The sequence below is a fragment of the Pyrus communis genome, chromosome 2 (genome assembly GCF_041283825.1).
Source record: "Pyrus communis isolate YQ-2024b chromosome 2, ASM4128382v1, whole genome shotgun sequence".
NCBI classification, from domain to species: domain Eukaryota; kingdom Viridiplantae; phylum Streptophyta; class Magnoliopsida; order Rosales; family Rosaceae; genus Pyrus; species Pyrus communis.
In genome coordinates, this window is record NC_142566.1 from 19,207,321 (window position 1) to 19,225,401 (window position 18,081).

Here is an 18,081-nt window from a genome sequence, read left to right on the forward strand (position 1 = left end):
GAAGACAAGGCTGCTAGTTCTGTGAAGTTCAATATCAAATTCGGCTTTCAGTGTGCTACATGTAGTAACTTGGTAACACCTCACTTCGCCAAGAAGGCTGATGAGATGACCTCTACCAACAAGGACTTGGAAATCCATGTTGATTAAGACTTGGATAAATAACCAGTCGGTCTCGAATCAGTGCTGTTTATCCAAATTGAAGGTACTCTTCAGTCGATTGGTTCTACAGCTCCAGTGATGTTTATCCAAATTGAAGATGTTGCCGGTTGCCTCCACAGTGTTGTTTATTCAAACTAAAGATATGTTGGCGGAGAAAAAGAAAATAAAAATCTCAAGATGTTGGAGAGGTTTGCGCAAGGCAGTTGTGTGTTTGATTGGAGAGGCCTTGAATGATGCACTCCCCTCTCTATTTATAGTAATGATCTCTTCCATGGCCGCGGTAGAACTCCACCCAGATTAGAATTCCTCAACCCAATCTCATCAGGTCTCAACCAATCCTAACCCCTATAGGACTCTGAACCAAACTATTTAATCACCCAGATTCATCCCTTGATTCTCGGCATCTTTCCTGACTCAAAGCATCCTTAATTTTTGAGAATCCTCATTGTACTGGGATTAAATCACCTAACCCCTATTCAGATAAAACCATCTCCTGATAGGATTCAGATGAACTCCACTGGGCTCGCCCTATGACAGGATATTCCCAGTATCATTTTCTGGACCGAGAATGACCCTAGGCTTGGCCTAAAGCGTTATTTCGGGCCCAAACAATATTTCAGGATATCGTTTTGTTAAAGAATATGACCATATAGATTATTGTGTGTGTGTGTAAGTAATAATAACAAATTTCTTGAAAAAAGTCCCAGCATCACTCGAAGTTCTGGAATATACTTGTAAAAGTCTGCGAGGACCCTTCGAATGTTGATACGGATCTCTTTTGTGCCTATCAAGTGTTTGATGTAATGTCTGTTAGGCATCTCTCGATATGTTGCGTTGACATCACTTGACAAATCCTCTTGATATCACTCATCAGAATGCTTCAGTATATATTGATATTTGTTGACATGTAAGCAACATGGTTTGGTTGACAACAACAAACCCACTAAATGTTCGATAAAATGTCACAAGGAACAAACATAATTTTTTGCACACTTCCTACTATGTTTCTATCTAAAAAAACTGTATTTTAATACCGAAATCCTCCCAAAGTTCGAATCCGACCCCTTTCTTTTGAAAATAGCAATAACCATCTTTAAAACTACAGCATGTTACATATAGTGGCCTTACAACTGAAAAAACTATCTAGTCAACTTCTATTTCTAACGTGGCAATCAGCGAGTTCATTATGACTTACATGCATAGACACAAATTTGCAGATGCCCTAAACAAAATACATAAAAACTTCTTGTAAGAAATGAAAAATGGCTCACGTGACCAATCCAACATTCATGTAAACACAAAATAACTTCATCGATTGTCCACAAAAAAAAAAAAAAAAAGTAATTAACTTGTTAGTTTGGACGACCTAAGAGTGAATAGTAGTACATTTTGTAACATTAAGAGTATATATTTACCATGCATATATAGTTATTACCTATATATTACTCTAACTGCAATGTAGGTCTCTCTCCTAATCCCTCTTAGGCCTTCCATGCTAATTAATAATGTTTGGGGGGCATCATGAGAGTAGCTGTTGCTTAACGATCAATCATGGTTGGAATTTAGTAAGTCGATAAGGATGTGTTTAAATTGGAACATTATGTGTGGTCCACTTACCCTTGTTTCTGGTTTTTATATTGCTGCTAGCTAGCTGTTTACAAATTTGGGTTGATCAAGTGCTTATCCATTTAAGTATCTTTGACTTCTGTGCTACGACACATGTCACAGTTTGCTCTGAACAATAGAGCACACTAGCTAAGACCCTTATGATTTGGGACAATGTTATTAGCTTAATTAGCTAGGTTGGAGACAATAATTCCAGCTTAAACACTATTGGATTAATCGACGGTGTAGAGAGTGACAATAATTGAGTTCGGGGTGTAAAATAGTTGGGTTGATAAATAGAAAAAAAGAAAAAGAAAAAGTAGATAGAAATACAAAGCAGAGAGAGAATAATTATGGTTGGAAAGGTGTAAAGAGGAGAGACTAATTCGGTTAGAACTTAGAGGTTAACACATTATCTTTGTGTATTGAGTTCGTTTTGGATATAGCTTCTTTAGGAATTACTTTTGCTTATTAAGACACCAAACTGACACATTATGACCGTAAAATTTACGTAGACAACGAAATTGGGGCGTGATGGTTGGCATCTGGAAGGTGAGGAAGCCGTAAAATGTAGGTAACGTAGAAAAAGTGTGAGTGGATTACAATCTAACCTGAAAGTCTAAGTATAAAACTAATTGTGAGTGTGCAGAGAAGGGTTGAACCCATTAACAAACACGTGAGTGCCAAGGCATGGATAAATAGTAAAGAAGTAAAGGTAATATCCCATCCGGAATAGGATGGACATTTATACAAAAAGTACACGTTAAGTGCTTCTCTAGCAACTTTACCTATGGTCTACAAAACACTTCTAAACTTTCGTTCAAATACATAGTCAGAATCACTTTTAGCTGTTGACAATGAACTCGTTTAGATGTGTTTTTAAAATGACTAAAAATGCTTTTAGAGAAAATATTTTTTTGGTTCCAAAAACACTTAAAATGGTTTCTGCAAAAATCATAAGTTATGTGCTTCTTCCAGGAAGCACTTTTAATGTTTTTTTAGAATTTACTTGTATTTTTACTAAGGATTGGTTCCAAAAACATTTTTATCAAAAGCACTTTCAATCATTTTAAAAGCACATCCAAACAAGCACAATATTGTTGCTATACAAAATCGGCCTCAGCCTAAGTTGAACATTTTCTTAAAAAAAAAAAAAAAAATGAAAATATGATGGCATTGTTTATTTATGGGGTCTTTTAATTTATACCCAATCAACTCAGCATATTTTAGAAAAAACTCAAATTAAATATTTTGTAATTAATGTCAATTGAACTTAATATTTTAGGGTTGAAAGTAACAAATTTGCTCTTTATGATAAAGGTTTTAAAAGTCTTGATTAAATGCTAATTTGATCAAGTTTTACATTTTGAATTTGAAAGCTCGCATTGCCGCCATAAAAACTTGAATCCATAAGAAACAATTCTAGCCATAATATTCAAGATTGATGTAAAATAAAATGTCTATTAGCCAATGTTTTAAAAGGTGAGGACAAAGTCTAAGACATTTCATGAATACTCTCGTCTTGCTGCATAGTATTTAAGATTATTATATCCTTAATATATAATATATAATATTTTCTATATCAAATATTTTGTCATTTTATGTCTGTCTGATCCATGGGACTTGGTTTTCATTGGGCCTTGTAACACTTTTAAAAAAAAAACCATTGTACAAGTATTTAAAAAAAAAAAAAAAAAAAATGAAAGAAGAAAATCTGATTCATCTAAGCGGGTCAGATCCACTGGAGTTCCGACCTAACCCGCCTACAACTTCCGTTTTCGACCATCTGAGACGCGAAGTCAGTGTCATTCAAAGGAACTCCTCGAGCCTAGTCAAACTGTCGTGTTGATTTCATCATTATATCCCTGTACATAGCGAATTGAGGTTGAGAAGGTTTTAAAACCTTGCGCTAACCTTATACCGCCTAGTCCAGTTGGACATAAGTGTTCTTTTGATAGATCGCTGAAAAAACTGCCTAGATGAGTATCCGTTAACGACCGAGAAGAGCACGTGGGTACGCTGACAACTTTATGTCACAAGTCTCCTTGAGGAGAAGTACTCGAATGCTACTTAACAACATGTAGGCAACACTAGAGGCTTAGGATGCGACATAAAGGTAGTCAAGGCAGTGCTTGGTAAGGCAAGGCAAAGTAACCGAGACCTGAGTGAGACGCTTCGGCCACCTAGGCGTTAAAAGACGCATCGGCTGTCTACAAGAACGTCACTTCATCGACAAAGACCAGGTGGGTGAAAAGCTATCGGTAGTCTAGTATAGGTGATGGCACGTTAGGTTCTGGTCTGAGAGGCCCAAGGGGGGGGGGGGTGGCGAGGCCTATATAAAGGGGTAGAGACCTCCATCATGGGTCAAGCGAATAAGAGAGAATAAAGTGAATGTATTTGCCAAGCACAATATAGCCTTGAAATCAATTGAGAAGCAACACACTATATGTAACCTAGTTTTGAGGGGTGAACTACATATATCTTTGAGTCCGTTTCATTTAAGTCCAATTCACCAACCCACCTAAAATCAGTTATTTAAGTTTGTTAACATTACAGTTTTGAGCGTCAACAATATCAAAACTCTTTTTTCTTTTTTTTTCTTTTTTAAGATTCTGCTCATAGCGCATAGTCAATTGGAACCCTTTCAATGGGTAAGCAAATTATAACTACATTACCTCTGCAATAGGTTTCAAAACCTATCTACATAGGTTTTAAAACCTATATCTCCATCTTACCTATACATTTGGTATCAAACTCATTCACACTACCTACACATTTGGTATCAAACTATCCACATTACTCAAAAACATTCAATTTCAATATCATTAACCAAACGTCATAAGGTTGCTTACCTTCTTCAACTTTTTTTATCCAATAGTAGTTGGTTTCTCACTTTATTAAAAAGTACATGAATTAAAATCTCATGAACGAAAAATACTGATTAATTAACCACCAACACATCAAACACAAGTAATTAACGTTGTCTGAAACTATTTTTGATTTGATCTCGAAATCCTCATATAGCACTTCTTCCAATCGTAGATGGGTGATCACTTGTAGGAAAGACATAATGCTAATTCACGTTCCACACGGCCAAGTAAGCGTCATTTTTTAATCTTACTATAACTTGATTATTTGAGAGATGCTAAGGAGACTTTCTTGACGTGAAATTCTCTATAAACTTTCTTCAACTTACAGTTTAATTTCCATACTAATATTATAAACCTTAACCATACAACAAATTCCATACTCGACCTACACTTCTATTTTGGTCCGTGGTTTGATGATGGACGATGCCAGTTGGTACGTGTAGAGGGAAAGAAAAGAGAAAATGATACAAAAAAGGATAATGGACTGAGGAACCTATCAGTGAAGCGGTTCGCCGCATACGAACTCAGCTACTTACATGTGTCCCTCCCATCATCCCTCCCTTAAAAAGGCCAAAAGCAAATCTCTCTCTCTCTCTCTCTAGATCTCTATCTTTCTCTCTCTTGTTTCTTCCAGTCTGTTGATGCTTTTTAATGGTTGATCTACGTGTTTCCCACTAGGGTTTGTCTTCCACTATTTCTCAGTCCTACTCGTACGCTCCTTCGTACTTGGTCTTGGGCAAAAAGGGCAAAAAAATTAATGAACAAAAAAGGAAGTGATATTGCAACGCCGTCTGTGGGAATCGAACCCACGACCACGTGGTTAAAAGCCACGCGCTCTACCGGCTGAGCTAAGACGGCTTACCTGATCTTTCATCCGATTTTTCCATATTTAATATGCAAGACTAAGCAAAGGTCTATTCATAATCTGGCTGGGCTCAACCCCGAAGCCCAGTTATCAACACCAAGCAATTGGTCTAGTCAGCGTGCTTGCCTGGTTTACATAATTTTTTTAGCCTCTCATTCATGTCTCTTTATTTCTAGTCACCATACTGAATATTTCAAACGAAAAATAACGAAGAAATTCATAATTAAAACATGATAGGCTTAAAGCACGAAACCACTCACAAATTCATTAATCCTTGAAATATTACATAACATAAACAACGTAGAAGCATCTTTGAAATCGAATACTTGTTAGTTTAAAGGGATTCTTATCCTTCACTCTGTCTTCACTCGATGCAATCTTTTTCTTCACTATTTATATAGTTTCAAAGTCGTCATTCCATGTCCCACACGTGTTAGACTTTTGTGTTCTAAATCTATATTTATAGAGGCATGATAGAATGCCTTGGGATTGTTGGTTGGTTTGATCAGCTCGTATTAAGAAAAAGCTAAACTGAAACTTTATTGTGTTTGGCTCGCGAGCAATTTGTAATTTAGAGTAGATTTTATTTGGGAGAGTATCTTTTTAATAATAGAAAGTAACGCTTTAAGCATTGTGTTTGTTTCTACATTTTGAAGTTTACATGAACTCTGCAAAGTATTATATTTGCGTTGAGCCTGAGGATTCATATAATATGAGAAAGATAAGTATCGTTAGAAATGAGCACAGTTAGGCTGGTATTGATTTTAGCCAAAAATGAGGCCCAATCAACTACATTTTGTTTTGGGCCAAAGTCCAATAATTTTGGGTTTGCAACATTTCAACTTCATTAGCCCAATTACAAAACATAATAATAAACAAACAAAACCTATTTTTATTTTATTTTCTAGACCATTAAATCATATGAGTTTTAATTAAACACTCTCAGTATTGTTCACTTTTAACCAAAAAAAAATATTTTTACCTTTCCTTGGTATTATTAACTATACATTTATTTGTCATTTTTCATTAAAACTAAAGTTTTTTTTGGACTTTTCGTTAGTTTTCCTTTAAACCATCCCAAACTCTGAACTTATATGATACAGGTAAACTGCTATAACATTTTGTGTCAATAATACGTCATGTATAGAAAAGTTTTCATATTTTTTATATTATTAGCACATAACATGAAGATGTACTCGTGCTATGTAAGTTATTTTATATAGACAAATACTTCCTTACATCCACATGCATGCATCATAATTCATAAACATAGTTATCAAGACAAAAATATCTTAGCTAAAAAAGGATTAAAATAAATGTCTGTCATTTCGACCAAAAAAAAAAAGTCTCAGTCATTGCAATTGCCCACAAACCCTTGTCCGTTTGCTAACGGGATTTTATTTAACTTATGATGTATAATATATCTTTGGCCAAGCGTCCAATAGCGGGCAACAAAGACAAAGGCTTAAAGTAAAGCCTACGACTTTTGAAAGTGAAATTTAAGAACCTGAATCAGAATAAAGGTACCTTGAATCGAATCAAACCGAACCACAATTCTAATTAATTAAAACCTAACTCACAATAATTAACCACAGTAAGTAAATAAATAAATTCTTCAACATCACACTTGCAACTTTGTTATTGGACGAATGTGATGTTTGGTTGGACATGGATCAGTGAACGTGGGAATTATTATAAGAATACAAATCCAAATGTTACCTACTTTTTGGAGAAGTTCTTGTGTACGATCAACGGTATTAAAAAAAATTCTATTTGTTTCTAATTTATATTAATAGAGCATATAAAGCCAGTAGTTGATTTAGGATTTTAACATCTCTTAATCAAGATACGGTAGCTGTTAGTCGGACTGCAGGTTAAGGATTAGTGCCTATATGTCTAGATGAGATTTAAGTGGACTAGACGGATTTTAAGCAAATTTATTATATAATATAAAGTAAGTGTCTATTTACATTTAAAAAAAGTACTTGTATTAAGAATTTGAGTTTTTTGTTAATGAAAAAAAAAAAGTATCGTTGAAGATGTTAAAATATGAAAGAAATAATATATTGCATGCATTAAGATTTTTTTTGGATAAGGAGAGACCGATTGGTGGATATCAAACTCACACTAGACTTCATAAGTATGATTGTTTTCTACCACTGCAGTAAAGGGCTCTCTACAATTTTTAGTGTATATATATATATATATTAACAAATGATATTTTTTATACTAAAAGGGAGAGGGGTGGCTTACTGTCACAATAAGTTAGCAATACTGTGGTTCAAATTCGTCTTTGGCGATAATCAAACCTAATAACTCTCACTTACAAGTGAAGAAGAATACCAATAGACCATATTACTAAGTGGCCAAATTTTGGTATATATCAATTAATAATAAAAGTGTGAATGCAAATGATGTAAGCAAGCAACAATAACCTGTAGAAATTGTCAAACAAACAAAAAACAAACTTTGATAATTTGGATTGGTTTATACGGTTTTTAAATAAGGCTAAACCGAACCAAAAGAAACTAATTGCAGTTACGATCATTTGGCTCCAGAATTCCACATTTATTGTTTAGAAATTGGACCAAAACACTTAGGGGGTGTTGTATTCGGGAATTTGATAGATTTTAATGGATTTTTTTTTATGAAGTTTAACTGATTTGTAGAGATTTTATGTAAAATTTTGATTCAATTATCTTGAAAACTTATGAGGAAATGTGAGATTTGTGGATACTTAAAATACATTACAAAATCTCTTAAATTCTTTCTAATTCATAAACTTTTCCAAATTTTTTAAATTCTAATTCTAATTGAATACACTTGAAATGTTATAAATTTCTTTAAAATTCTAATTGAATACATCTCTCTTAAACTTGTTTGATTTGGCTTATTTGAATGGTTTAAGATATTTGGCGTGTAAAAAAATCGAACTTAAAATTTTAGCTTATGACATCATCACTTATGACGTAGCGATAAGAAATTGTTAGAGTTAATTAAAATGGAGGCAGATTGTCTGCTCTCCCATTACCATGCCCTTCTCATCCCCTCTTATATTGTGCGGTACAGTTAAGCTACTTCAATATTTTATATTGATTTTTTTATAAAAATAATAAGATATGTTAACGTGATTTAACTATGACCGCATAAATAAAAAAGGATTAGAAGGACATAGCAAAAGGAGGGCAGACAACCTGCCTCCGATTCAAATAACCCTTCGTCGTTTTTAATGTCTGGACTCTGATCATTTTGTGATCAGTTGGTATCCATGAGGACATCATCGGAGCTGCCGTGCTAAATTGGGCAATTAGATTCCACGGAATATCCTCCACTCTTTCACACGATTACTCACCCCTTTCACTTGATCGACTAAACACCCGCCGTTCGATCTCTCTGACCAAACCTTCTTTACCGGTGCCGCGAAGCACCAGATCTTACCTCAGCAGAATCATCTGAAACAGGGGTATTTTAGTCATTCAAACCGAAGCCGGAGCCAATCACAATCGACAAAAGCAGACGAGCAAACCAACCAACCAGCCGCCAGGAAAGGACGGAGCCCATGCTGCTAGGAAAGGAACTTGGCAACCTCCACCCGAAAACGGCGTCGTATCGAGGAAGCCTAATTGCTAAATCCACAAAAACGACGCCGCTTCCTCTTGTCTCATTCACCTTCTTCTGATCTTATCTCATCGGCAACATCATTTCCCTCTCTCCCAAGTCATCCCCGTCACTGTTTCCTCAGATACCAATCCACTGCCGATCGGAAAACTCACTCCACGACGGCTCCGCCGACTCGCGACGGATCTTATCGAACCGAGTTCAGCTGTTGATCGCAATTAACTGGAAGCTTAAGCTGAGACGACGCCGTTTACTCTCCCGATTGTTCGCTCTCTAATGTGACCGGCTCTGGTAGGGGACAAAGTCGTGATTTCCTCGAAATGGATCGGCAGGCGATGACGGTCGGGCCGGCCATGGACATGCCGATCATGCACGACAGCGACCGGTACGATTTCGTCCGAGATATCGGGTCAGGAAACTTCGGGGTCGCCAGGCTGATGACGGACAAGCAGACCAAGGAGCTCGTCGCCGTCAAGTACATCGAGCGCGGCAGCAAGGTCAGTTTTGGGATTTCAGTGTTGTTATCGGTGGTTTTGACTAATTTTTGTGCACCATCCATTTATGGATATAGCTTTTTCAAGTTTTCAGTTTCTAAATTTAGTAATTTGATCGTTTTTTGAATAAATTTTGCGGCGGTTGTAGCCTTTTTGTATTTATTACAAGCATTTATTTCTTGTGATTGATGTTGTTAGCATTAATTGATGATTAAATGTTAGAAAAGATGTTGTTTTGATTAATTGATGATTAAATCATGGAGAGTTGGGTTAACAAAGATGTTGAATATTTTTAGTGTGATTAAACTTGCAAGTGGAAAAAATTGCTTCTAATGATTTAGAGCTCTGTTGGTGATGATGGAGTGGTGAGGCTTTGGGAGCATTTGTTTCTCATCATGGTTTTCGGTGTTGCAGATTGATGAAAATGTTCAAAGGGAGATAATAAATCATAGGTCTCTGAGGCACCCGAACATCATTAGATTCAAAGAGGTTAGTTTAGCCGTTTCTTGACAATAGATTTTGATTTCGGCTTTCTAGTGATGGTAGGATGGTTGGCTGCTAATCTACTCTGGGCTTCACTCTACATATAGGTCATTCTGACTCCTACCCATCTGGCCATTGTTATGGAATATGCTGCTGGAGGAGAAATGTTTGAACGAATACACAATGCAGGGCGGTTCAGTGAGGATGAGGTCCCCATTTCAATATCTATCATTCCTCCCTGTCTTTCTATTTCCTTTTCAATTTGGTTTTTTACTTGACATGTTGAAGATGTGTTTTTCATTTTTGGTCCAGGCCCGCTTCTTTTTTCAACAACTTATATCTGGAGTCAGCTATTGCCATGCTATGGTATCGAAACGACGAAATCTTTCTTTTTGGCTTCGTTTAAGACGTATTTTTTTTCTTCCATTGGACGTGGACTAGATGATTTATTTGAATTATTACTTTCTCTCTTGAAGCAAGTATGTCACCGAGACTTGAAGTTGGAAAACACTTTGTTGGATGGCAGTCCAGCTCCTCGTTTGAAAATATGTGATTTTGGGTACTCAAAGGTACTGGTCGTTTATATCTTTCTTGCTTGTTTGGCATATGCTTTTGTGTTCATATCATTAACTAAAATAAGGGGAACTCAAGGCTAACTTGAAATGAACTTCTTATGTAGAGCTCTTATTCTAAGATCCTGGGATATCTGTTTCCTTGAATTTTGACTTGATCTTAGGCAAGTTTGATCAGAGACCTAGGGTTTTCGTTTTAGATACATTGTTTATAGATTATTTGAGGATTTGATCTCTCGAGTTAAGGAGAATTTCATAAATGATGTAGTTTATAGTATGGTTATGTAGCCTAAGGTACTGGCCTGCTGACTCTGCTCGAATATCTGTTTAAATGATCAAGAGTCAAGTTATTTTAAGTTCGTTGTATGCTATATTGGATCATAATGTTTAGGTATCTGATTATGGTTATTTATCAGTCTTCAGTGCTTCATTCACAACCAAAATCTACTGTGGGAACTCCTGCATACATTGCTCCAGAAGTATTACTGAGGCAAGAATATGACGGAAAGGTATAAGAATTGCTTAATCTTGTTAATCATTTACCAAATTATGATGACTTGGACCCAGAAGTTATAATTGACTACCATTTTGTTCTAGAGAATTCAATGAACTGAATTTTGATAAATGTTATTGTGATTAGTTGATTCCATGCTTTCCCATTAAATTTGTTTCAACTTTTACAAACTGTAGTTTGAAAAGTCCCCTCATATTTCTGTCTATTAAATTCTCTCTCACCATTCAAGTTTTGCTTTTGAATTCCAAGTAACATTTTAGCATAATTTTTATGATCATAGTTTTGTTTTAAATGTCAAAGTAAGAAATACTATTGCTGGCTCATACAAGTTTGAACTGCAGCTAAACATGTGTTTGACCAAAATAAGAAACATTTTTTCTTGCATATACTATTTTTTTGAACCATTTTTTACCTTTCCATACCATTAAGTTGAAGTTTTTGTAAATTTAAAAAAAAAAAAAAAAAAATGTAGTCCTGTTAATGGAATTGAGAAGTTTGTATGTTGAAAGTGTGTTACAACATCAGATTGCAGATGTATGGTCATGTGGGGTAACCTTATATGTGATGCTGATGGGAGCATATCCTTTTGAGGATCCTGATGAACCGAAAGATTTCCGGAAGACCATACAAGTATGTCATTTAGCCTTGCCACAACAGAAAATTTCTAAACGTAAATTGCTAGACTCAGGATTGTTTATCATCTCTGTGCAGAGGATACTCAGCGTCCAGTATTCCATTCCAGATACTGTTCAAATATCTCATGAATGTCTAGAGCTGATATCGAGAATTTTTGTCCCAGATCCTTCTGCGGTTAGTTTATATTTCCTCTGAATTCTTGTTTGTTCTGCACTACGGCTTGTGATATATGGTTTCAATTATCTTTTCCGTCTGTTTGTTTGGGTCTTGTTTTACACACACACACACACACACACACTTTTGTTGCTGCGATAAATACCCTTTGTTTTGTGCATTGGATTTGTGTGTAAAGGATTAAAGGAATTGGGGAATAATCCTTCTGTTAAGCCCATCGGGGAACTAGAATTTTGATCAATTAGCATGACTCTTTTATAAGACTCTGAGGTACATTTTTTAAGATCAAGAACAGAAAAGTGATTTGGAATAAGATTCATAGAAAAAGGTGGTTCTGAAAGATATGATTGAGGCTCCTTGCTCTTAGAATCTTTCAATATAATATGACAAGACATTGAAGGTTAATTGTGGGAGTGAAGACCAACTTAAATTATTTTCCCAATTATATTAGTTTGAATCAGACAATATAATTAGATTCCGTATTAGAGTATAACCAAATATGGTAATCTTATTCCCTTGACATTTTGTACCAAAAGGAAAAAGTAATATGACTACTTCTGATGCTCCATTGAATTCCTAACATAGGGCGTTTGGCATGTGTATCCGCGGGTGCGATTGTGTTACTCCTTTAATTTCTTTTTTTTTTTTTTTTGGATGATTCCTTGAATTTCTTGTCACCTCGCTTGTTTTATTGAAGGGTGTTTTGGAGGCCTTTTGTTTTTCATGGAAGTTTAAACAGTTCTCCAGTTTCCCATTATTGAGCACTTAATCCCGGAACTGGAGGAATAAATGGACTTGGTACATCTTCAAAGTTGTTGCTTTTGGTGGATTCTGTTTGTTGAGGACATGGGAATCTTGCTTCTTTCTTTTCCTTTCTTTGTTGTTGATTGTGCCTGATATTTACGGATGTGCATGCATGTAACAGAGAATTACCATTCCTGAGATAAAGAACCACCCGTGGTTCTTGAAGAATCTCCCTGCTGATCTGATGGACGAGGGCAACCAGTTCGAAGAGCCTGATCAACCCATGCAAAGCATTGACGCAATCATGCAAATCATTGCCGAGGCCACTATACCAGCAGCTGGAACCCTTGGTCTGAGCTCTTACATGACGGACAACCTGGACATGGACGATGATATGGACGACTTAGACTCAGAGTCTGAACTTGATGTTGATAGCAGCGGGGAAATAGTCTACGCAATTTAATTCAAGTACGCAATGTTAGTTGGAAAGAGTTGTTACTGTTGGTGAAAAACTAGCAAAAAAACAGAGAATGTGCAATAGAGTGTGATAGATTATTAGCATAGAAAATCAGATAGGGGGATTGAAGGCTCTATGCTATATCATCTCATATACTCTCCTTGGAAGTTGGAGGTTGGAGTCTGTCTGTCGTATACTACTTATAAACCTAGTTGTATATTTTTACTGGGGAGTAAATTTGTTTTTGAATTGTTAATCTGTTTGTGAGGGTGGTAAGTGGCGGATATTCTGGCGATACATGATAATCCACACCATCCCTTCATGTTGTTAAAACCTTTTTTTATAGCGGACACTACTTAGTGGGGATAAGGCAGTGATTGTTGTTTTATTTATCGGTTTTGCATTGGTCCTGTAATTCCCTTTTTTTTTTTTTTTTTTTTCGTTTTTATATGCTGCCGAACCCAAAGATATTCCTTAACTTGGTTTCCCATTTTGCTTGACTACTGTCTTTGAAGGGATTCGACCATTTCAAGAAGTTTGTCCCCAACACAAAACCGATTGTTGTCGTTGAAGATTCAGTAGGCATGAAGTTGAGGAATTAAACGTGTTGGACAAAACTGCACCAAGTAGAGCTTTTGCGGCGGTAGGTCAAGGACCGCAGCAACAGAGGACTCTTTAAATTTCACGACAAATCCAATCGACTGGCTCCAATAGGAGAAATTTTTAGTTGTAACGGAAATACGGGTGGTATACCACGTGTTTTTATGTAGGTGGTGGGAAATTTTATTTTTAAGTTACTAACTTTTTAACATACATATGCCATCATTTATATAGCGACCCGTAGTGTACTACCCCATGTGACGGTCATACTGAAAAATCTCTCATCTAATAGGGGTTTTGCGACAATCTGAAATGATTTTTTTCTCCTTGCAGCTAATGTGGCTGAAAAAAAGTTCTAGGGCTTTGGGTGAATATTTTCTTGTGATTTTGATTCTGTTAAGGGCAAAAGTTTGCAGAGGATTATAGTTTGAGAGAAAAATGAGAGAATTCCCATTAGAGAATTTCATCTATTACATGTGAGCATGACAACCTATTACTACGGTGTAGTTGAATTCCTCTTCACAAAGGTCTTAGGTTCGATTTTCGTCAAAAACGAATTTGAAACATATTATTGCTAGCTCATCGTGAGGCTAAGCCTACCCCTCCTCTTTAGTATAGACAATATCGTTTGTTCAAAAAAAAAAAAAAAAAAAATGAAAAAAACTATCTTGACAAATTACACAAATATCCCAAGTTCAATAGCGGGAATCAATTGCCTAATCAATTGAGTAAAACTTAATCAATCCGACTCAGCGCCAAACACTTTGGTTATATAATCAATACTATCCGATGCCAAATTAATCAATCCAACTGAAATAATAAGTACAATCCGACATATCAAACAAGACTTAACATACTCCTTTTCACCATTCGATAAAGCTGTGTCTTTGGCTTGTCTAGGTGGTTAGGATACTTGAAAAATGAAAAATAAAAAAAAAGCTTTGCCTTTGGCTCCAAGTTATTAGCATTCTACATATACTTTTAGATTGAATAAATCAAAAGAGAATTTAGTTACACAATAGAAGGTGAAAGGCAACGTGCGAAATGATTCCCCAAAAGCTAAAAGAAGAAAATCAGAAAACACTAATCCATGGACTGATGTTGTATATTGAAATCGTCTCATCCTAGTTTATTGTCTTTGCTATGCAACATCTCATGTAGTGAGTAAACACAGCTCTCAAATTTGAAGTTTGTGGAGCCAATTCAGGTTGGTTTCTTCTGTAGCCACCGTTATTTTGTCGAGATTTTACAAGACAGGTTCCCGTATATTTCTTTTGTCTTCGTCACATATCACTTTCTCTAACCGCAGATCAAGATCAAACACTGATGGAGGATTGTGCATTGATCTTTCTTCAACCACTCATGTTACCGATGCCTTCAGGCAACTCCTTAATGCCGAAGCAATTCTATATGTCAAGAAAACACAAGTTAGTGAGTTTTTCAATCAAGACCTGAAGCTTTACCAGGTCTCTGCAGGACCTTAACCTCAACACTAATGACAGTTGTTGATGCTGGCAGATAAGATCACACTGCTTCACAGGCAATTTCAGCAAATCGTTACAATGGTCGAGGTTCTAGTTTGTTAAGAACGATTTGTCTGAAAACAATGTGCTATATGATGCGAGTGTGGGAAGAAATTAATGTGGAAGTGCGTATGTGAGCTTCTACGTACGTGATTGTACATGTGTATGTATCTATTTTTTAAAGAAAGATCACAGATACCAACCTGAGACAGATACTAAGCGAGCTTCTTTGTTTTCTGCTGCTTCTCCGTCCACCACGGTGGAAGCTTATCTCCACGTATGTCTATAATCAGTCTATGTCCTATCGGGTCTTCACGAATCTCATGAATTGATAGCAATTTAAGCATATCATGTTGGATAGCAAAGTGTTCACCATAGTAGCCATCCAAATCCTCATAGTAGCAAGTGTATAATGTATTGGATGGAAGGTCAGGAACTGCACATCATGTTGTAATCAGGTTTTGGTTTTGATTTTGCGCCAAAAGATTTGCTTCAATTCGGTTGAGCACCACCGCAGAATTAACTCCTAACCGCAGATTCTTCAGACACAAGAGTCTTTGAAGAGATTTATCCAATTTAACAATTTTTTCTCATATTTATGCGTTTCCAACAGGTTCAGCATCCCGGGGGAAACCTTGCAGAACCTTTCGACAAGCTGCTTGCCATCCTCCATTGTTCTTATAAACCTTTCAGAAACCAAAATGGTTCCGGTTTGGTTTATCTGTGAGATCAGTGGCCTCAAAGACTCTAGCATGGAACTGAGATCACTGTGGAGAGTTGGAAACATCTCAGCCGTCTTCTGCGCTTTTATGGCGGCATCAAACATCAATTCAAATGGCTGAACAAACAAATACGGTAGCTACTTCCACAATTACAACCACCACCCAGCTCTGAAAATCTGAACTTTAAAACAAGAGAGCAATAGTTTTGGATCACAAATGCATTTGAAATAACGAAGAACTTTCTAGATACTAGAGATAATAGTTAAATTAAACATGGTAAATACCAAAAGTACATATGACAATATTTGGAAATTTCTTGTATATTCATTAATCTCCAAAGTGGAGTATATATAGGAGTTACAATTGGTATTACATATGCACTTCGTCAATGTGGGACAACATACTACTGTTTATGCTTTAACTAATATATAACTTGCAACACTCCCCCTCAAGTTGGAGCAAAAATGTCACGCATACCCAACTTGTCAAGCGAGTTGGAAAACACACTATTAGACACAACCTTAGTAAGCACATCAACGAGTTGATCTTCAAATCCCACAAACAGAAACATAATAATTTCAGAATCCAATTTTTCCTTGATGAAATGTCGATCAATCTCCACATGTTTTGTTTGATCACTGGATTATGAACAAATCTCAATTGCAGCCTTGTTATCACAATAGAGTTTCATAGCACCCCTGGGTTTAAATCCAAGATCTCTCAACAATTTTTTCAACTACAACAACTCACATACACCATGGGACATACCACGGAACTCAGCTTCAGCACTTGACCTAGCCACCACTTTTTGTTTCTTGCTTCTCCAAGTAACTAGATTACCACCCACAAACGTAAAGTATCTAGATGTAGATCGCCGGTCAGTGATATAACCTGCCCAATTTGCATATGTATACCCTTCGACATTCAAATGACCATTCTTGGAGAAATCCAAGCCTCTGCCAGGAGCCATCCTCAAGTAGCTCAAAATATGGATTACTGCATCAATATGAGCTTCACTGGGCGAGTGCATAAACTGACTTATCACACTAACTGCATAAGCAATGTCAGGGTGAGTGTGAGACAAATAAATTAATCTCCCCACAAGGCTCTAATACCATTCCTTATGAGTAGGAACTTGATCCGGAAATAAGCACAGACGATGATTCTGCTCAATCAGAGTATCAACAAGTTTGCAATCTAACATATCTGTTTCATCTAACAAATCAAGAACATACTTCCGTTGAGACAGAAAAATATCATGCTTGGATCGTGCAACCTCAATTCCAAGAAAATACTTCAATTCACCAAATTCTTTCATCTTAAATTCATTAGCTAGATACTTTTGAAGGCGTTATATATCCTTCTGATCAGGATCAATCACTATCATGTCATCAACATAAATAATCAATGCAGTTAGCTTACCATTTTGTCGCCTTAGAAACAAAGTATGATATGAATGACTCTGGAAATACCCACACTTCTTCATTGAACTTGTAAACCTCCCAAACCATGCTCTAGGAGATTGTTTCAAGCCATACAAAGCTTTTCGCAATATGCACATAACACATTTTCTAGGAGATATTTTGATACCAGGTGGGAGATCCATATAAACTTCCTCCTTGAGATCACCATGAAGGAAAACATTCTTCACATTAAACTGCAATAGGGGCCAATCATGATTTGCTGCTAAGTACAAAAAAACACGCATAATATTTAGTTTGGCAACATGAGCAAAAAAAAAAAAGTCTCCTGATAGTCCACCCCATAAGTTTGAGTATAACTCTTAGCAACTAATCTGGCTTTGTACCGGTCAATAAAACCATCTGCTTTATGCTTAAGAGTGAACAACCATCTACATCCCACTTTCTTCCCTTTTGGCAAAGGAACCAATCCCAAGTGGAATTCTTTTCCAAAGCTTCCATCTCAACATTCATAGCATTAACCCACTTAGGGTCAGACAAAGCATCCTGCAATTTTGTTGGAATTGATACATTAGATACCTGACATATGTAAGATGCATATGGTTTGGACAAACGATGAGTAGA

At 36.3% G+C, this 18,081-nt stretch overlaps 1 protein-coding gene and 1 non-coding gene across 3 annotated transcripts; one reads left to right on the forward strand and one right to left on the reverse strand.

Annotated features, from left to right (window-relative positions):
* Positions 1-5,419: 5,419 nt before the first annotated feature.
* On the reverse strand, positions 5,420-5,492 carry TRNAK-UUU (transfer RNA lysine (anticodon UUU)). Its single transcript has one exon. It is a non-coding gene; the product is annotated as a tRNA-Lys (tRNA).
* A 3,218-nt stretch (positions 5,493-8,710) lies between these two features.
* On the forward strand, positions 8,711-14,163 carry LOC137746638 (serine/threonine-protein kinase SRK2I). Of its 2 annotated transcripts, XM_088685557.1 has the most exons (10): positions 9,167-9,614; positions 10,026-10,100; positions 10,202-10,303; positions 10,407-10,460; positions 10,571-10,663; positions 11,083-11,175; positions 11,706-11,810; positions 11,892-11,990; positions 12,916-13,202; positions 13,707-14,163. In XM_088685557.1, the coding sequence occupies exons 1-9, from the start codon at positions 9,438-9,440 to the stop codon at positions 13,195-13,197; spliced, it is 1,080 nt and encodes a 359-aa protein (XP_088541683.1). In that variant the 5' UTR covers positions 9,167-9,437; the 3' UTR covers positions 13,198-13,202; positions 13,707-14,163. The 2 variants fall into 2 exon arrangements, with proteins under 2 accessions (XP_068342743.1, XP_088541683.1); XM_068486642.2 differs by lacking the exon at positions 13,707-14,163 and having other exon boundaries at positions 8,711-9,614; positions 12,916-13,447.
* Positions 14,164-18,081: the final 3,918 nt, after the last annotated feature.

Bases quoted from the DNA above. Each gene is read 5' to 3' on its own strand.
- LOC137746638 (XM_068486642.2), top strand. From the start codon at position 9,438: ATGGATCGGCAGGCGATGACGGTCGGGCCGGCCATGGACATGCCGATC. The intron at 10,101-10,201 runs GTTAGTTTAGCC...CTCTACATATAG, and splicing joins ACATCATTAGATTCAAAGAG to GTCATTCTGACTCCTACCCA. The intron at 11,991-12,915 runs GTTAGTTTATAT...TGCATGTAACAG, and splicing joins TTGTCCCAGATCCTTCTGCG to AGAATTACCATTCCTGAGAT.